Source organism: Apodemus sylvaticus, chromosome 16, assembly GCF_947179515.1.
Source record: "Apodemus sylvaticus chromosome 16, mApoSyl1.1, whole genome shotgun sequence".
NCBI classification, from domain to species: domain Eukaryota; kingdom Metazoa; phylum Chordata; class Mammalia; order Rodentia; family Muridae; genus Apodemus; species Apodemus sylvaticus.
In genome coordinates this window covers 40,902,457-40,924,108 of record NC_067487.1, presented here as the reverse complement: position 1 = coordinate 40,924,108, position 21,652 = coordinate 40,902,457, and the positions used below count along the sequence as shown (strand labels likewise).

The window sequence follows — 21,652 nt, the reverse complement described above, 5'->3', positions numbered from 1 at the left end:
TGAAACTGACTGAATTTGTAGATAGGGCTGTTAAAGATGTGACTGAATTAATCTAGGCCCTGAGCCTAACTTTATTGGTATCCTTAAAAAAGACAAAATTAAACATCAAATGTAACACCAGGAGTGCACACACAGAGAGGACAGAGAACACAGGCCTGAGAAAGGCAGTCATCTCCAACCAAGGAGTAAAGTCTCAAGTCTTCAACCAAAGAGAAGTCAATCCTGCCAACAACTTGATCATAAACTTCTTGACCCCACTCCCAAATGGTGAGCAGATATGTTTCTGTTGTTTATGCTACCCAATCAGTTGTATTTTGCTATGAAAACCTTAACAAACTAACACAATGTTATCTTATTACAGGACACACAGCTGGTCAAGAACTCCTAGCTTCATTCACAGATGCCTCAGACCATGTGACTCTTCTTAGCAAAAGAAGAAATGGAAATGAGGGTGTTTCTTCAACAATCAAACAATTTTTACACTCTTGGATCAATGTTTTATAACAAAGATTGTGGATTTAGGGCCAGACTATCATAGGAAAGAACAGGACACACAGGAAGGGAGTGGGAATTCACCACTGCTATGTGGTGAGGGTGAGACATTAATTAATGGTAGCTCATCCCTAGAAGTGGTCTCACCTCCCAAGCCATCCAACTCAGGGACTGGCAGGGAGAAGCGCGGAATACTTCTCCATCTTGCAACATACTTTTGGAGAAATAACAGGCAAAACCAGAATATAACTCTGTGGCATAAACTTTCCTAAGAGAACATTTGTTAAGCATGGCTCAGCAATCCATGAAGTGTGTCAGACACACCCTAAGAAGTCAAGACTGACAAATGGCAGCAGAAAACTCCAGACTTCTGGCACACTCCATCTGATGACAAGTGACCCTATCTGTGTTGAAAGCTACCAAGAGGTATGTAGACAGCCTGTGGTCACCAATCCTTGGTGTTGTGACATAGAAGCATTTCTTGCTGTCTTTCAGAATTCTCAGAACAAGTGGTAGTGTGGAAGCAATTTTTTAAATTCCATAGAGTCATAAACTACATGGAGGGGGGGACCATCAAGGACATATCAGACACTCAATAAAAAAAAAAAAGAGTACAGATTCCAAAACATTGGGAATTGCTGACCTACACAATGTAGTTTTGACTTCCAAAATCATAATGTACACAGAGAAGAAAATAACTCTCTGAATGATAAACTCCTCTGGCTTTTGGCAAGCATTGTACAGCTGCCAAAGCAAGAGTTCTCTCAGTGGAATTCCACCAGCAAGTGTCAGTTATTGTTATATTAGTCTCCTGTCTGAAATGCCATCTTTTCGAGACTATTATCCTAGCCCAGATGCATGCAAGAAAATCGGGCAGCGTCAGAGGCAGGGTCATTTATGGCTCTACGTGATGGCAACATCTTAGGCTGAGTCCCATCAGAGGAAAACATCTCCTTCCCAACTCTTTCCCAGTTGTGGAGGATTTAAGGGTCCGGTGACAGGGATATTTTATAGACCAGGATAAACACAAAACATACTGCTATCTAACTGGGATTAAGATGTTATAATTTACAATCAACGAATATCTTCCTTCCTGACAAGACACTTTACAATTCCTGAATATCATCCACTACTTCCTAATTCCAGTGCCTGGAAGGTCAAGCTAGCCACCTTAAATTGCAGACTGAGCATATGTTCTAGCTTTGGATAATTTAAGAGAGCGAAATTTCCAGTCTTAAGTTAGCTTCTACAATGTTCCTCTTTAAAAAAAAAAAAAAAAGAGCCAACAGAGTGCTCCATCCAGCTTTCTTTAGATAGTCTTGAAAGAATAAAAGTGACCATGCCAACCAAGACCTCAGGAACACATACAGGATTATGAGTTGAACAATGTCTGCTGTGCCACTACTGTGCATGAAGCACTAGGCCAAGCACTGGCCATGACAGATATGGTGGGAACAGACCCTTCTCCTACGCTGTCAGGACAGGGCAGTGAGGACAGGATGGGGCTAAGCACAGCCGTTCTGTGGAGCCCAGACAAAGTGCTGCGAGTGCAGAAAAACTACCATCCACTGCTCAGCAGGATCCCGGAGGCACTGTAGAAGTCACAATGGAACAGGTGGGACTTCAAAAGGCAGGAAAGAGCGGGGATGGTGTGTCAAGGTGGAAAGGCAGTAGATGTGACATTATGGAAGGTCCTTAGATGATCTGAGGCAGTGACTGGCCAGCATGACCAATAGCAGATACTAGTTAGCATAAATTTAGCATGAAATCCAAAAGCTACGTTTGGACCAAAGAAAAGAGAAGAAGGAGGAGAGAGGGGAGGAGAAGAAGAACCACAAGGAGAACAAGAGCAAGAAGAACAGGAGGAGGAGGAGGAAGAAGAGGAGGAGGAAGAGGAGGAGGAAGAGGAGGAGGAGGAGGAGGAAGAAGAGGAAGAGGAGGAAGAGAAGGAAGAGGAAGAGGAGGAGGAGGAAGAGGAGGAGGAGGAGGGGGAGGAGGAGGAGGAGGAGGAGGAGGAGAAGAAGAAGAAGAAGAAGAAGAAGAAGAAGAAGAAGAAGAAGAAGAAGAAGAAGAAGACGACAACGAGAAAAAGAACAACAACAGGAACAAAAAGAACAAGAGAAGAAGAACAACGACAAGAGGCACAAAAAGAAGAGGAGGAGGAGGATGACAACGATGAACGAGGAGGACACGGAGGATGAAGGGCTATAAACACATCACCAAGGATACCAACTTTCTAACATGGGTAACTGGGAGTCGGGGGCTATGAGCTAACCTCGACAGGCCAGAGTGACTTCAACTAACAATAGTGGGAACCTAAAAGGAGCAAGACATAGACTTGAAAATGTCAGGCCATGGGCCGTTAAACTGAAAAGACCACAACCTGAGGCAGGGGATGGGGGGCAAGAGAGCTACGCCATCACAGTCTTTGTTAATTCTTATTTTGGTGCGTACAGTGTATGCATGTGCAGATATATATATGGAGGGGAAGGGAGGGAGGGAGGGAGGGGAAGATGAGTGCACCCATGTATGGAAGCAGGCCATGTGTGGGGACCAGGGGAGAACCTCGGGTATCCTTCTCTACCCCCACCCTTCTTTTGTTTTTCTGAGACAGGGTCTCTCACTGAACCTAGAGCTGCCAGCTGGCTAAACAGATTTGTGAGCAACCCTCCAGGATACCCCTATCTCTGACCTTCTCCTCCGACACTGGAGTTACGTACACATGCCCCCACACCAGACTTGTGTGCCAGGGCCGGGGAAACTGATCTCAGGCCCCCCGAGCTCGAGTGGCAGACTCTCCACCCACTGAGCGCTCTCCCAGCCCTGGTCAGGAATTTTTAACTGGGTGACTATCAGGAAAAATTTTCAATGTAACGGAGGTCATTTCTGCCCCAGTAAATCTAATAAAGATGTGACAGAGAACTCAATGGCTTTCTCCTCTGCGTTGAACACCACTGAGACTTGCATTAAATAAACTTCTCGTCTCTAATTCATTGCCCAACGCAGTAGAGGCAACACAACAATTATCTCCTTCTACAACTATTTTAGTCCACATATATCATATACTGATTAAGTTTTCACTCTCTTTTTTTTTTAATTTGCAGAACTTAAGGCAGACAAGCCTTTTGAGAGCAGGCTCTAGGACAATGTACTGACCACAAACTTACTGCAAGTGTAATGTGAAGATTATGGCTTTGGAAAATAGGAAATGCAATGAAACAGATTGGAAAAATCTCTCTAGCTAGTCTTCAAGATGATCACACAGTTGACCTTCTACTAAAATACAGTGAGTAGAGACCACTTGGAGGGGGAGAGAGAGAAAGAAAGAGGGAGGGAGGTTAGGGAGGGAGGGGGAAAAAGAGAGAAAGAGAAAGAGAGAGAGAGAGAGAAAGAAAATAAAGCCATCTGTAATCCCAGTATTTAGGAAGCTGAGGCAGGTGAATGACAAATTCAAGGCCCCTCTCAAAACAAGCTATGCAGGTAGGCACAAAAGATCAATATATTTACCTAAGAGGTCTAGAGTCACATCACTCAAAGCTTTATAATCAATAACAAAGATAGATACCATGACAAAATGACTACCATTTCTAGCTTCCTGTCTTTATTAGTCTTTCAATGAGTAAATGTCTTAGCGCCCTCTGCTGGCCACTTGTTGTATGGCAGCTCGTAGCGCTGCCTTCTCCAAGGTGCAGGCACTCCTTGTTTAGATGGCACAGGTGTCCTAACTCCTTTTGAGGAGTCACTGACACAAACGGGGAATCCTGGGGTGCTCTCCTGCTACTGCTTGTGTATGACTTCCATGATAGTTGCCGGATTCCACAAGCACCATCCAATGGCTTCTGATCTCCACCCACTCAAACCTAAGCCTCAAGACTACGCTCAGGCACGCCCATGGGATGGGCCCATACCTCCCTCCTGCTTATCTGCCTCATCTAACAGTGCTCTGGCGGGGGTGAGGGGGGGGGGTAGGGGGGGTGGGGGTGGGGGTGGGGGGGGGGGTGGCAGCGTCTGGGAAGTCGTAAAAAAAGCAAACATTCAAACAAAAAAAAAAAAAAAACAGAACTAAAAAGAAATTTGGCTTGAAACAAGAACAAAATTTCCATCGATTTCTGAATCGAAGCAAACGTTTACCATTTTCTACTATAATGTTTGTATGCAAAGCAACACGCTCAGAGCCAGTGAGTATAAAGTGAAAATAGCAATCAACTCTGAAAACTATTGAAAATGCTCTAGATTCTATAGGGTCAAACATCCGGCCCAAACATCATTCTTTATGTAAAAACAAATCAAGCATCATCTATTTCATTAATATGTAAACTTGCTTTAATCTTAGTAAATGCTAAAAAAAAAAAATACATATGAACTAAAAAACTGCCTTCAAATAAACTTCTTTCTAATCTATGTCCAGTGGACGTTTGATTTGTATGCCTACACACCTGGGCCTGTGTAAAAATTCTCAGGCAAAGGAGTCATGAGGAGGAAAGTTTAAATTTTGATAAAAAGAAAAGGACAAGCCGGGCGGTGGTGGTGCACGCCTGTAATCCCAGCACTTGGGAGGCAGAGGCAGGTGGATTTCTGAGTTCGAGGCCAGCCTGGTCTACAGAGTGAGTTCCAGGACAGCCAGGGCTACACAGAGAAACCTTGTCTCGAAAAAACAAAAACAAGGAGAGAAAAGAGAAGAGAAGAGAAGAGAAGAGAAGAGAAGAGAAGAGAAGAGAAGAGAAGAGAAAAGAAAAGAAAAGGAGGCCCGGCCTAGGTAGACACAAACGCTAGCCACCGCAGCCTTAGCTCTCACCTTCTCGCTCGTTTTTCATTCAGGAAGCAGAAAGAACCACCGCGACACAGTTCTTATTGCTCAGTGGAAGGAGCAAAGGATGGGGGGAAGGGCTGGGGGAAAGGGCAGGAAAATATAAGATGTATGTGCGTCAGGCGGCTTTATACTGGTCGATAAATGTCTATTGGCTTGATATTATGCACTCTGCACAAACACTACATAAAAAAATGTTAAGATTTAAAATAACCCTGCTGGTAGAAACCTCCCAATCTAGTGAATAAGAAGAGACATCACGGCTGGAGACGCGGCTCAGTGGTTAAGAGTGTTTACTGTCCTTGGCAGAGGTCCAGCACCCACGTTGTGCCGCACCGACTTCAGTAGAATCTGTGTGACAAGTTCCACAGACTGAGGCATCAGACTTCAAAAGAAGGAGGTCTCCTCGAACGGGGTGTGGAAGTCTCGGCCGGAGCAAATATATCGAGCCGTACAATTGCAAGGCAATTTTTTTGTTCTCTTTCATTCCTTTTCTTAGTTACAGGTTCCTGGTAACTAAGCCATGATCTTAAGCAAGAGTAATGGGTACGAAACCACCTCTAGAGATGGGGTCACAAGCATGATCTTATCTCCGGGAAAACCAACGCTTTACTTTTCAAATCATTTACGAAATTATTATGATAGATAAAAACTTTCCCAACAATAAAATTTCATATGGCTACATGTGTGTCATCGGAGGTGGGTTTTGGTATATGGTAAAGAGAGCCTTAAAATTAAAATAGTTTAAATTTATTCGTTAAAGATTTATTAAAAAAAAGGGGGGGGGGCTGGAAAGATGGCTCAGTGGTTAAGAGCACTGACTATTCTTCAGAAGGTCCTGAGTTCAAATCCCAGCAACCACATGGAGGCTCACAACCATCTGTAAGGAGATCTGATGCCCTCTTCTGGAGTGTCTGAACAGATTTATTTATTACACGTAAGTAAGAGTATTACTTACGTGTAATAAATAAATGAATCTTTAAACAAACAAAAAAGATTTATAAAAAATCAGACATTAGATGTTAAATAATAATTAACCATATGGGGCTGGAAAGTTAGCTCAGCGGTTAAGAGCAAGGACCATAAAGATTTATTAACCTGTTCTTGGGAATATGCCACTAGCCTTGGACAACTACCCTATTGAATACATTCTTTTAGAATTGTTATATTTTGGTGACTTATATTATTATTAATGATGTTACCTGTTCTGTTTGTGATTCACTAAACATAGAGTTTTAGAGTCATAATGCTCAGATTTTTGTATTTTACTGTGCCAGATGATTTTTGTAGGTATCCGTGATTGTTTCACTGGATACAGTTTCTAAGAGTTGTGTCATGTTTGGTTTTTAAGGAATCACATCCCCTGCTTGAGAGCTGCAAAATACGCTCAGATTCAAACTGCCTCTGTGTTTGTTTCTGTTTGTCACCGTTGAATCCTTACCCATCTGGACTTCGAGGACCCTCATCCCAGGGACCCCCATACCCAGCTAGGGTGGTCCGTGACAATGTCAGGTGGCTCTCAACTGTCCCTGACTTCAGCTCCAGGGGACTCGATGGCTTGCATAGCACTGCACTCACAGAGACATGTAGGTATGCATGTAATTGAGCATAAAATAAATCTTCCCCCCTCGGAAAAAAAATGGCAAAAAATATGAAGAACAAAGTGCCGTATCCTTAAATAAAAGCATTCCCTGCAGAGCCCATAAATACATGCATACATGCAGAGACACATTATCATCTGACAACATTATCCCCAAAATATTAGCCATGATCATCTCTGATGGAATTTCTGACTTGTTTAAACTCTTTAGAGTTTTCAGAACTTTTCTACAATGAAAACATAATACCTTGAGAAGGGAAAACAGATTAGCGCTTTATCAAAAACCACAGTAAAGACACCTCTTATGAATACAATATTGTGCACAGAAAAATAGCCTATGCTCGATGCAGCAGTGTAGGGGAATACCAGGTCAGGGAAGTGGGAGGGGGTTTATGAGGGAACAGGGAGAGGGGAGAGGGGAGCCAGGAAAGGGAAAATCATTTGAAATGTAAATAAATAAAGAATATATCTAGTTAAAAAAAAGAAAATGGCCTATGATGTAAACGTAGTTACCTGAAGACACACTGAAAGATCACGTGGTGTTATGGATAATTTCTGTACCTGGGGGCTGCAGTGATTTTTGTGGTGTGCTTTTTCATTTTTCTAGTACTTTTATCACAAAAAAAAAACAACAACAACAACAAACAAATAAAATCCCTTCATTTAAACTCAAACATGTGCAGTGATGTGTGAGTGAAACCAAGCTTTTTAACCCTAAGTCACAGTCTGCTGGACCTTCCCTGCGGTGACTGCAGAAGCCCAAACACTCGGGCAAAGTGGCTGCGTGCTCTAGAGGTCAACACAGTCACCACCTTGGTAGAGGTCAGGAAGGCTCGTAATGGCGACTGTCTGTGACACAGACCCCACTGAGCTGGATGGGGGTCCCCCGCCTGCGTCATCAAGGGGAAGGCCAGACTGGGGTGCCTGGTCCCCAGGAGGACGTGCGCCACTGTTGCCTTCACCCAGGCGAACTCGGAAGACAAGGGCGCTCTGGCTAAGCTGGTGGAAGTTATTAGGACAATTACAAAGACAGACTGCGATGAGATCTGCGGCCTCCAAGGAAGAGCATCCCGGGTCCTAGGTCCATGGCTCGCATTGCCAAGCTAGGGAAAGGCGAAGACTAAAGAACATGCCGTTAAATGAGGTTAAACACACACTGCTAAGTTTCCTGTGCATAAGTACAAAATTATCGTCCATCCAGAAACATTTTTTTAAAAATATTCCAATGAGCCGGGCAGTGGTGGAGCACATCTTTAATCCCAGCACTTGGGAGGCAGAGGCAGGCGGATTTCTGAGTTCGAGGCCAGCCTGGGCTACAGAGTGAGTTCCAGGACAGCCAAAGCTATACAGAGAAACCCTGTCTCGAAAAAACAAACAAACAAACAAACAAACAAACAAAATCCAACACTGAACACTTATTCATCCTTGGACGAGTTGATTTTGTTTGAAGGGGTGTGTGTGGATGCTTATAGCACGCTTTATCAGTCTGACACACGAGTAATCTGAGAAGAGGGAACCACAATTGGGAAAAGGCCTCAGTAAGTCAGTAAGCAAGACTAGGGAATCACAAGTCAGTGATTGTGGGGCAGGGCAGCTGACCGTGGGGGGTGGGGCAGTTGACTGTAGGTGGTGCCTGGGCACCCTGGGTAGGTGGTCCCGTATTAAATAAGAAAGCGAGCTGAGCCATCTTGAGGAGAAAGCCAGAAACCAGCACCCTCTTCAGCTCCAGCCGGGAAGTTCCTTTCTTGAGTTCCTGCCCAAACTTGGCTCAGTGAGCGCCCCCTGACAACACCTGAGAGTTGTAAGCCAAAGTAAACCTTTCCCTTCCCAAACTACTTTTGGCGGAGGTTTTGAAACCCTAAGGCAGCCCTCATTTAAATGCCAAATTCTCATTTGCTGTTTAAGGATGGCAGTGGCTAGGCACGCACCTGGAATCAGAGCTGTGCTGATGAGGATGTCCACCTCCTTGCACTGCTGAGCAAAGAGCTTCATCTCAGCCTCGATGAACTCTTTGGACATCTCCTTGGCGTAGCCCCCTTGACCCTCACCAGATTCCTTCAAGTCCACCTCCAAAGGCTCAGCTCCAAGGGATTTGAACTGCTCCAAGGCAGCAGCTCTGGAGTGTTGAACGGAAAATGGTACTTAATTAGATCGGGGATCTGTTAATCGAAGCCCTCACTTATGCGTACACTTTACATCAGCGGTCTCCAACCTTCCTGATGCTGCGACCTTTTAATACAGTTCCTCATGTTGGGGTGGGTCCCCAGCCATAACATTATTGTCATTGCTACTTCATAACTGTAATTCCACTACTGTCATGAATCGTAATATAAGTATTTTTGGATAGAGGTTTGCCAAAGAGGTCTCGGTCCACGGGTTGAAAACCACAGCTCTAAGTAAACCTTACAGAGTTCAAAGTCAAGAGTTTGTCGGCTATCTCTGGCTTGATTGTTTGCATGACTTTTGAGACATAGGCAGTTCTTACATATTTTTTGCTCAGGGGAAAAAAAAAACACAAGAATCCCAATTTCTATTTAAACAAAAAGAAGAATGTCACTACTGCCAACCCCAGTGTTGATTCTTTTGATCCCAGTGTTCATAATGATATGATATCTGATACACATTAAGATTTGCCATCATGGGCTAGAGAGATGGCTCTGCGGTTACGAGCACCGACTGCTCTTCCAGAGGTCCTGAGTTCAATTCCCAGCAACCACATGATGGCTCAAACCATCCGTAATGAAATCCGGTGCCCTCTTCTGGAGTGTACTTACATATAATAAATAAATAAATCTTTAAAAACAGGTATTTGGAGACTGTGATGTCAGTTTTATCTATTTCCATCCACTCAATGTTAGACAAAGTCTCCTCCCAATGTACCTGTTAGCTTTGTTCATGCCCTGCCTTGTACCCAGAAGCACTCTAAAGATTAAAAGGACACAGTAAAGCAACATGCTACAAGTTCACTAGAGACAACTCTAGTCCCATTGCCAATGTACACAAAGATCTATGGCCTATTAATTATTAATTATTTTATTATTTCTGGGTTTTTTTCAGTAAATAATAATTTTTTGAGCCAACTTTTAAACTGAAAAAAAAATTTTTTTTAATTGGAAGGAGCAGAGAGAAACACTTCAGTGAACCATTATCTCTAATGTAATTTGAAACAAATGAAAAAACACTGGAAACAAATGACAAAGCATATGAAGCAAACATTTTTAGTTAAATATTAATCACTAGTTAAATGCTCACCTTGTATCAAATCCTCGGACGACTGCACCCATGGACTTCGCTGCCCCTGCGGAAGCGAGCCCAGCAACACCACCACCAACTATCAGGATCTGAAAAAAGCAAAAACAAAAGGGAATGTTTTAAAGCTTGTGACCAGGTGATGGCAAAAGATCACCAGGTAACAAGTCCTGGTGCCTGGTACACAGCTAACACTCAATCGGTGGTACAGATCAACCACACAAACACAGCAAAGAATCTATCCTTCTGCTGAATCCCTGGTGGTTTTAAAATTGATCAAAGAAACAGCCTCTGCCAGTGGCGGACAACTTCCCCTAAAAATAATGGCCTGGCAATCGGCAGCGTCTCGGAGCAGAGGCCATGCAAGTTCAATCGGTGCCTCGCATGTTAAAGATTAACCAGTCGTTCTCACTGCACAGAAACTACCACCAAAACACCAGGGTGTTATTCCAGCCACCTCTGCCTCTCCGAAGCCAAGGCTTTCCTGGGTTCATAAAACACAGAAAACCTTGTCCAAGATGAGCCCAACTGTGACAGCACATCCATGGTAGCTGCTATTTTGAGCTCAAATGCTTCTGACGATCTAGTAAGGAAACGCAGACCTGAGAACCATCTTGAATGATCCATATCTGAAATTTGATGCAATATAAGTCACTCTTAACCACAGAAGGATCCAAGCCAAGAGCCCAAGAATCCCACAGAACCTCCAGCCTCCCCAGCCTGCAGAGAAACAGGGGAAACACTGTTGCTTCTAGCCTTGAGCCTGCCTTCCTGAGAAAACAAGTCTTGTTATGCAGCCCCAAAATGGCTGAATTGAAGGCAACCTCCTGTTCCTGTAGGAACAAACAAATGTCACCCAGAGAATCAGGGATGTTTGTAAATTCTCACCCACCTACGAGGCCCACACTCCTTCTGCTTTTCTAAGAAGTCCATGCTGTCAGAACTGTGTGCTCCCGGGACACCTAGGCAGTGCCTCAGAAATCCTGGTAAAGGATGTTGATAATGGTGGTTTATTGGGATCAGAAGAGAGTCCACAGAAATTAGGTCAGAAAGAGACCTCAGAAAACAAACATCAGAGTCTAAACTCAGAAACACCAACCCTGTTCTACACAAGGTCCCAATAAGTCTAAAAAGAAAATAACAACAAGTACAAGAAACTTATAGGACTGGGCTAATTATCCTGTCAAGAAATATCACAGATGCATGAGACACTCTAATCACATTGTAAAGCAAGGAGGAGGAGGAGCTGAAGGCTATCCTGAGCTACAGAGCAAAACTGAATCTCAAAAACAAAAGGAAAAGGATTGAAAAGGATACGTGATTACACTTAGGAGAAATAAAACTCAAGAGATCTACTGTACAGCAAAATAACTAATAACGAGGCTAGGGAGAAGGCTCGGTGGGTAAAGGGCTAGCTGGACAAACACAAGGTCCTGAGTTCAGATCCCCAGGCACGGTGTAAGAAGGCAGGCACAGGGAGCATCAGCCAGCCAGACCTCTGTTTTCCACATCATCAAGGATCACACTCCACCCTGCTCATCCTCACATAAGGCAGTAGTTTGAAAATAATTGGCCCAGGGAGTGGTACTATTAGGAGGTGTGGCATTGTTGGAATAGGCGTGGCCTTGCGGGAGTTGGCATCACTGTGGGGGTGGGCTTTGAGGTCCTATGCTCAAGTTCTAGCATTAGGAAGAGAGCCTCCTCTTAGCAGTATGAAGAAAGCAGTCTTGTCCTGGCTGCCTTCAGATCAGGATGTAGAACTCTCAGCTCCTTCTCCTGCACACCTGCCTGCACGCTGCCCTGCTTCCCGCCATGATGATAATGGACTGAACCTCTGAAACTGTAAGCCAGCCCCAATTAAGTGTTTTCCTTTATAACAGTTGCCTTGGCCATGTTGTCTCTTCACAGCACCGAAACCCTAACTAAGACACACTTCAAAACCGAAAGCCTTCTTTTCCTAGAACACGCTAAACTCCTTTCCATTTCGGTATCATATAGATGCTGTTCCCTTTGGCCAGCATCTTAAGTCCTGGGTTTCCTTTTCCTTCCTTCCCGGCTCCGCTCGGATGCCAGGAGAGCCTTCCTGGCCCCTAGCTTAGGAAGTCAGCGTTCTCGGCTGTCGTCATCCTCTCCTCCTGACCATTCTGTTAGAACCACATTTACAGCATACACTCATCCGGGTTTTCCCCGTCTTCATCAAGACATGTCACTTTCATGCAGCAGGGACAGTGCTTGCCTGGTCCAGGTCACTCACTGCTACCCCGAGCACTCAGTCCATCACACGCATTAAAATGATGTTAGTTCATTTTAGATGAGTTAAAAAAAAAATTTTAAATGAATGTAAACTATTATTCATAATAAGCCCCAACTATATTTAATTCTTCTATTTTGTAAAATTATTTCTTACATCAAGCCAATTACTTAAGCTGAATTTATTTCTCTCTCTTTTTTAAAGAAGTATTTATTTATTTTATGTATATGAGTATACTGTAGCTGTCTTCAGACACACCAGAAGAGGGCATCAGAATCCATTACAGATGGTTGTGAGCCACCATGTGGATGCTGGGAATTGAACTCGGGACCTCTGGAAAAGCATTCAGTGCTCCTAACTGCTGAGCCATCTCTCCAGCCCTGAATGCATTTCTTTGTTTGTTTGTTTGTTTGGGGGTTTTTTGTTTTTTGTTTGTTTTTTGTTTTTTGGATTTTGGTTTTTTCAAGACAGGGTGTCTATGTGCAGCCCTGGCTGTCCTGGAACTCACTCTGTAGACCAGGCTGGCCTCAAACTCAGAAATCTGTCTGCCTCTGCCTCCCAGAGTGCTGGGATTACAGGCATGTATCACCACCGCCTGGCTGAATGTATTTCTTAATGATATTTTATTTATTTGTGTGCAAGAGTGTGTTGGCTTACATATCATTGCATTCAGCCAGTTTAAGAACAGCATCAAGTTTCTGGACATTTGAACACCAAACATTTCCCCATGGTCTTATGCAATAAGCTAGAATCATATTTCAGATACAAGAAGTTTAGTGTCTTGTGTCCCATATATCTATGGCATTCACATATATGTTCTTGCTAGACATCCTGGCCTTTGTTTAAAGGACTTGCTTTTCTTCCTATGGTCTGTTTCTCTCAAGGCTGCTTGGTTTTGGTTTTGGCTTTGGTTTGGTTTTTGTTTCTCTTGTAGATTTATTGGTAGAACCATTCTGAGTATGTAAGAACAGAAAGCAGGCAGATGGATGACTCTTCGTCCTATGCCTCGACTCCCCACTGAAGGGCCACGACGTAAGCTCGGATGCTGTGCCTCTCACCTCCCTGCTTCTCACTAACCGCTCTCTTTCTCTCTCTATTCCCAGCCTGGGTTCAGGAAGCAGCCCCCTTACACTGTGCCTTGACCACACCACCTCCCATTATTTCCTGTCCTCTTGATGCCCCTCCCCACCCTCAGCCGACAAGACAGAAGAAATCAAAGAGGTGCTTTCCACAAACTAGGACGCTGCAGTAATCAGGAAACACGGACTTACTGAATTATATCTAGAAGTGCTTTAAAAAGTAATAGTAAATCGACACACAGATCAATCTAGACAAAATCCATTTAAGAATTCAAGTAAGTCAGAAACTGCAAAGGCAAAAGAAAAGAGACTAGAACTTTTAAAACAAACAAACAAAAAAGCCTAAATTTCTTTTTTTTTTCAACCAATATTCAGTGTTCAGCTCTAAAGCCTCGCTTTAAATTTCTAAGTACAACAATAACGTCGTCAAGGTTAACACACAGCAAGACATTTAAAAATAACCCTATTTTATGACACCTTCAATTTTTCTCATTAAGAAACACTAGAAGGGGGCTGGAGAGATGGCTCAGTGGTTAAGAGCACCGACTGCTCTTCTAGGGGTCCTGAGTTCAATTCCCAGCAACCACATGGTGTGGCTCACAACCTTATCTGTAATGAGATCTGACGCCCTCTTCTGGTGTGTCTGAAGATAGCTACAGTGTACTTACTAATAACAATAAATAAATCATTTAAAAAAAAAAAAGAAACACTAGAAGTGGGGCTGAAGATAGCTCAGCAGTTAACAGCGCTGACAATTCTTCCAGAGGTCCTGAGTTCAATTCCTAGCAACCAACCATGTGGTGGGTCATAATCATCCATAATGAGATCTGGTGTCCTCTCCTGGCATGCAGGCATACATGCAGGCAAAACACTTGCATACATTATACATACATATATACATACATACATACATACATACATACATACATATATACATACCTTTGCTGGGGGTACTTTTCCAGCAGCTGTGATCTGACCAGTGAAAAACCTTCCAAAATGATTCGCTGCTAGAACAACAGCCTTATAACTGAAAAAGAAATAAACAGACAACTCCATAAAATAAGAGGTGGAGGCCCAGACATTACTATAATCTGTCAGTTACATAACTACAGAAGCCTAATGCTTGCAGGTACTTTATGGCGAGATTATTTCTGAGCACTGTTCATACACCTCCCCCTCCCACCTTCACAATCAGCCTCTGAATGCAGACAATTCCTACACTTGCTTCATAAACACAGACACAAAGGCCCTTGTCCACAGGCACTCAGCTAGACAGCAGCCAAGAGCGAGCCCTGGGCAGCATGGCTGTGCTGGAAGACTCCCACCCAAAGAACTACTCTGCTGCTTCCTAACAAGTACTGCAGACTAACCAAGATAGTTTAAAAAGAAAAGATGCCAAATGCTATCATCAGCGCTTTCTTCAGGTGTCAAGGCTCCCTATCTTCAAACCTCCCCTTTTTTCTTTTTTTTAACCGTGTTGTTGAAATGTTCCTTAGGAGCTATGTAGTACTTACATTACATTAGGGGAGGTCTATCTAGATTAGCTGTGACACTTGCATACAATAATATTTTGGTCTCGGAGGGGGGAAACCACTACCTTTGCTCTGTAGTGGGTGAAAATCTGGGCCCCTGAGTCAGACCAAATAATCAGATCTGAGCGAAGTTAACCCTTGCTCCCCTCATCTATAAAATAAGAGCCAAGGATCGCATCGAACTCTGCAAGCTACTGAGAGAACGAGGTCAGTTAACACGGGTGGAATATTCAGAGTGGTTCTTGCTGCATGACCAATGCTCAGTAAATATGATTTAACTACAGAAACAAGTAATCCAATAAAAACTAAGAGTGAGCAGAATCTTTGCTTTAGTAGGATATCTGGAGCCCACTACACTAATCTCATTCCCATATTATCTTTACTTAGTTAAACACAACTATTTCATACTAAGACTCACGTGCTGGCTTGAAGTCAAACCTCTCCCTCATAGTTGTAATACTTAATAAAACAATTAATATAAAAACACGTTACCATCATTGCTATTACTCTAGGTTAGTCATAGTGGAGCAGATAGAAAGTAGGTGTTTCTAAACACTCCTGACTGTCCTGGAACTCATTCTGTAGACCAGGCTGGCCTCGAACTCAGAAATCCGCCTGCCTCTGCCTCCCAAGTGCCGGGATTAAGGGTGTGCGCCACCACCGCCCGGCTCTGCTTTATTTTTTGAAGATGAGGTTACGAACTTGTGTCAGCTCATCTGGCTTTTTGTGTAATGTGTTGGGGATCAAACCTGGGTCCTCAAGCTTGTGCTACGAACGCTTTATTGATTGGGCCATCTTGACAAGCCCTCCCCCCTCTCCACCCCCACCCACCCATCCCCCACACCCCCAGCCCCCAGTTGTGTGAACTTGTTTTAACTTTAATACAATGGCAACGGGATGGACAGCTGAAATAGAAATTGTGTGGTATGTATGACACACGCCATATTTTAAATATTACACCTAAAATAGGAAACTTGGCCCGGGGAGATGGTTCAGTGGGTAAAAGGTGTGCCACGCAAGCCCGGCAGACTGAGTTTGATCCCAGGAACCCACGTGTACAAAGCTGAATGGAAGCACAAATTTGTAATCCTAGCACTGCCTTGGCAGTGATCAGGTGTGGTGTGAAGCTGGGAGCTGAAGCTAGGAGAATCGCCTGGAAGGTGAAGGAAGCAGCTAGCCTAGGCTACAAAGTAGCTAGCCTAGGCTACAAAGCAGCTAGCCTAGGCTACAAAGCAGCTAGCCTAGGCTACAAAGCAGCTAGCCTAGGCTACAAAGCTCGGCACAAACAAAAGCGTCCTCCCTCCCCAGTAAGACAGAAGACCTTACTCCTGAAAGCTGTCCTCTGACCACCAGATAGGCTTGCTCACACTCTCCGACACACACACACAGATAGTGACAGACCTAAAACATAAAAACCTAAGAGCCTTCCAGTTCATGCAAGACTCTGTGAAAAGGTCTTATTTATATTGGGTTTTCTTCCCCCATGCACTGTTTTCCCTTTAAATATTTTTGTTGGTGTGTCGATCACATTAGCTTAAATTGTAATTCTGTTAGTTTCCTTAGAAGCCGATTTCATAAGCATCACCCTATCTCCGTGTTGCTCCCACCCTCTGAGGTACTCATCGGTCTTTCCAGTCCCTCACAAGCAACCTGATTATAACCATTTTCCTGTACACAGAGAGGAGCTTAGAATGCCTTTCTATGAGACATTCCACACAAGACACTTGGGAGCCTTTCCCATCCTGTAGGCTGCCTCTGCCTTTGATTAACAGTTCCCTTTGCAGTACAGAAGCTTTTTCATCTCATGAAGTCTCCAAGTTGTTGACTCTTGGCCTTGTTTCCTGAGTGACTGAGGTCCCATTCAGAAAGTCCTTACTGAGCCCAGAGTCTGGTCTTTCTCTGAGAGGCCTGACACTGAGGCCGCTGGTCCTCTTGAAATTGACTTGAGTTCTGGGTGAGAGGGAAGGATGAAGTTTCTTCTACAGGTAGATGGTTTTCCTAGCAGCATTTATTAAAGATGCTATAATTTCTCCAATGCGTATTTTTCTCATCTTTGTGAAAAACCAGTTGACTGTAGGTATATGGATTATGGGTTCTTGATTCTATGCTATTGATCAACATGCCTATTTCTGTGCCAATCCCATGTTGTTTTACTGTGGACCTGTGGTATAATTTAAACCAAGAACAGCCATGCCTCCAACAATGCTTTAAATTGTTAAGATGTTTGGGAAACATATACAGTCACCAAAGCCAGACACTGTCATGGATGCCAACAAGCATTTGCTAACAAGAGCCTTATATAGCTGTCTCTGAGAGGCTCTGCCAGTACCTGACAAATACAGAGGTGGATGCTCTCAGCTAACCACTGGACTGAACATAGAGTCCCCAATGGAGGAGCTAGAGAAAGGACCCAAGGAGCTGAAGGAGCTTGCAGCCCCATAGGAGGAACAACAATATGAACCAACCAGTACCCCAGAGCTCCCAGGGACTAAACCACCAACCAAAGAGTACACATGGAGTATGCATGTGTAGCAGAGGATAGCCTTGTTGGACATCAAATGGAGGAGAGGCCCATGGTCCTGAGAAGGCTCGATGCCCCAGTATAGGGGAATACCAGCACAGGGAAGCGGGAGTGGGTAGGTTGGTGAGTAGGGGGAGGGGGAATGGGGATAGGTTAGGGGATTTTCAGAGGGGAAACCAGGAAAGGGGATAACATTTGAAATGTAAATAAAGAAAATATCTAATAAAAAAAAGATGTTTGGGAAAGCCATATGGAAACCTACTACTATCATATATATACATATATATATATGTATATATATGCATATATGTATGTACACACACACACACACACACACACACACACACACACACACACGGGAATAATGCTCCTCCCAGAAGCCATATGAGTTGGGGAAAATAGCTCAGGATCAGGATTAAGGATGTGAGATTAGTACAAATGTTATGTTGATAATGATAACTGTTTTCTGAGTACAGTTCAGTCCTGCCCCAAAGAAAGAAACTCACACCTGGATACTTTAAATCTGGCCAAGAACACATGGTTGGAGAACTTATAAGCCCCAGGGGTGAACCTACTGCTTCTAATGTGACAGAGGACCAAACTGCCGTCTAAATTCATGTCATTAGGCCCACATATTTGTTCAGTTCTTAGACCACTTCAGATAATCTTCTTGGTATGGGGAATAGCAGTTACTGCAAAAATGGAACTGGTCAAAGTGCAAAGAGCACGTGTCTGTCAGCCACAAACAAGGACACCTCTACACACCTCCTCCCTCCACATCTTATGGAGGACCACAGCAAAACAAGGTCTCCTGAGGAAGACCAGACCACTGCGCTCATGAACTCACGGCCGCAGAGGCCACCTGTGAATGCACGCCCAAGCCAATCAACACCTAGGCATGGAGGGTGAGGAAGGGTGAGGGAGGGTGACGGAGGGAGAGGGGCTCCCCCACCCCTCGCTGTACAACAGGAAGGTAGATTCTGGAGGAAGAAGTATCAGTTTTTTCTTTGATAATGTGGTCCCTGGTAAGTCAACCATGCTCCAGTAGATGGCCCTACACCCATGAGTATACGGTCAGCACAAAATGGACTCGGGTCAGGGGCTGGGCAGTGAATCGGGAAGAAATCAGGGTGAGGAGTAGGGAATAAATATGAATGGAAACACATTGTGTTCGTGTATGAAAGTCTCAGTGAATTTTTAAAATATTCTGTATTTTATTAAATAAAAAATAGAGTTCTGAGAGAGAGAGGAGAGAGAGAGAAGACAGCAGTGCTGACAGGCAGATAAGACCCACTGCCACTGGGGCCTCAGAAGTGGGTGGGCTCTAGTAAAAATGACAGACTGTGACACAAGAGAAAACTTCCCTCTAATACGGAAATTATCTTAATTCATTAAATATTAAATTAACTTACTCAAGGAAACCCTAAGCAAGATGAGGACCTAAGCATAATGGTATGTGCCTATGATCTCAGTCCTCAGAGGGCTGGAGGCCACGGGATCACAACTGTGAAGCCTGGGGCCACCCTGAACAACGGATCCAGGTCTAGGCCAGCACGCACTACACAGCTAGACTATTTTTTTAATTAGTTAATTAATTATAACACAGCCTGCTTAGCACTCCTAATACAAAAATCCAAAGTCAAAACTGTTCCACATGGGGCACTGACAGTTTTACAAGCAGAAAGTCCCATCTCGAACCTCTCAGGAAACATGTGATGATGGGTCACAGATCAAAGCACAAAAGACCAACACTGTATTAAAAACATCCCAAAGGAGAAAAAAAAAAAAACCCTTCTGAAATGCACCATTTTATAAAGAAAATCACCAAACTATAGTTACAAAACTACCTTCAGGCTATGTGTATAAGGTGAATATGAAACATAAATAAATTCCATGTGTACACTTGGATCTCAGGTCCAAAACACCTCATCAGATGAATATTCCAAAATCTGAAAAAGTCAGGAATCTCAAACACTTCTGATCCCAAATTTTCAGGGCTCTCAATCTGTACTACATCAAAACGCGTGAACCTGCCTGTGTCCAACTTATTTGTGTCCTATAAAAATAACCATTTCAATCTGATGCGTGTACACACAATGCAAAGATACTGCCTCCTCATACAGACCCTCAGACAGCTACTTCCTACGGTAGCTGTAAACACTGCTTCTAACTATAAAGATAGGACGTGTAACGTGTATTACTGAGACTACTGTGAAAAGGAATCAAAGGAATCACAAGAACTAATTTAAGTGTGAAAAGCTCAGTCCCCAACGATTATGGCGAGGGCAAACGCTACGAACGCCAGTGCTACCTCCCTGTGATTTGGGTCGCCCGAAATGGGAAAGAATATACCTACCCAGAAATGTTGGCCATGGAGCTGAGAGCATCATAGCCCTGAGCTATTGTCACTCTTGGAACCTGGTCCATTGCCAGAACTGTAGTTTTCCTCTCCGAAAGTTTATTGAGCAAGTCTGGATTTTGGGCTGGGTAGATGAAGCTAATCAGAGTTCCCGAGGGCTTCAAAAAGTCCGCTTCGTGAGCTCCTAACGTGGGATTCACCATGGGGGCCCTGACCTGAAACGAAAGGCAAATCACAGATTAAAACTACCAACACCTTTACTGTGTTTTTTAAGGCAAACAGGACAATTTATATAAGGCACGGGACTATTGTTTAGATAGTACTTCTGAGAGAAGTCTTCCATCAATAAATGTCTGCCGGAACTCAAGCAGGGCAAAACATGTGAAGATGCATGCTATCTATGCTGTGACTGATGACCTGTGACCTCTTCTGAGGAAAGAGCACACATTCAGGGAGTACACAGCACCCGGTAGCTATGACAGCTACAGAGCACTAAGATAATACAAAGATTTTACAGTGAACCTGGTCTCCCCAAAGTTACTGTTGAATCTATGTTAAAATTACGAGGTATTAGGGGGGAAAAAGACAAAAAAAAAAATTTTGTTTTATGTTCGAAGACTCAGTCTGAGAACCGGAAGTACTAGCACACATACTTAATCCCAGCACCAGACAGACAAAGGCCAGGAGATCTCTGTGACTGGGAAGGCAGCCTAGTCCACAAATCCAGTTAGAAGCCAGCAAGGGCTACATGGTGAAACACTACCTCCAAAACAAACAAACAAACAAACAAACTAACTAAAAGACTCAATCCTTACTAATTTTGGCAAATATAAGAACATATGGGGTAGTGAGGCATTGGGGATGTCAGACTCTATGGTATAGATTTATGTCACTTTAAGTTCCAGATCGATAAAGAAGCACAAGCTAGACTAGCATCTCTACTGAATTAAACTTACTCTAGCTTCAATCCACTGTTCTGATAAGAAGTTTCGCTCTGTTTTGTATGAAACGAACATAGGAAATACAGCCTACAGGATTTACATTTTAAATACAAACAAGAACGCTGCTTCTGTCACTTCCTATCATGGCTTTTTTTTTTTTTTAATTTATTTACCAAAGTGCCTTTGCCTATTATCCCTGAGCTGGTGACTCCTGTGAATCTAGACTGAGAACTTGTAACTCTTTGGGCAGGAGGTGTGGTTCAGTGGTGGGGGACTTGCCTGGCATGTGTGAAACCAGCAACATACGCCCAAAAAATCTATCTCAGAAATTAAGAAAAACTCAAGGACTGCTCTGGGTTGATTCTACCGGCCCCCATCAAGGCTCAGCTGGGACCACTGGTATCCGAGATGTCAAACCAAGTGAATCCTTAAACCTGTTCTTCAGAAGAGGAACAAGCTTGATTCAATAGAGAGGCTCTGGGTCAACTATGTTATAAATGGAAGGGAAATAGAGATTTTCATTTGTATACTAGCTGGGTAGAAGTCTCTTGTAACTGACTATATGGCCCATTTATATACAGACTTCCTGCTGATGACTATATGCTCTTGGGATAGAAAGACGTTACTGAACACAGCTCAGGATACTGTGTGTAATGTCTAGAGGCAGAAACAGTATGACCACTCTGGAGAAGGGAGCATTGGGCTGAGTGACCCATAGGCCATGTGACTTTAAAAGGTCTTGAGATACCACACAGCAGAAATTTACAAGCCAAGGAACTTTATAACTAAAAAAAAAAAAAAAAAAAAAAAAAAAAAAAAAA

General features: G+C 43.5%; 1 protein-coding gene across 3 annotated transcripts in view; it reads right to left on the bottom strand.

The window, feature by feature from the left end:
* Nnt (nicotinamide nucleotide transhydrogenase) overlaps positions 1-21,652 on the bottom strand; it is a 92,639-nt gene that overhangs the window by 57,307 nt on the left and 13,680 nt on the right. For all 3 annotated transcript variants that reach the window (XM_052159567.1, XM_052159565.1, XM_052159564.1), the window contains exons 4-7: positions 19,888-20,105; positions 14,418-14,505; positions 10,152-10,240; positions 8,828-9,015 (exon numbers count right to left, since the gene is read on the bottom strand). In XM_052159567.1, coding sequence (XP_052015527.1) covers positions 8,828-9,015; positions 10,152-10,240; positions 14,418-14,505; positions 19,888-20,105 — 583 coding nt within the window. The remainder of the gene's footprint in view (positions 1-8,827; positions 9,016-10,151; positions 10,241-14,417; positions 14,506-19,887; positions 20,106-21,652) is intronic.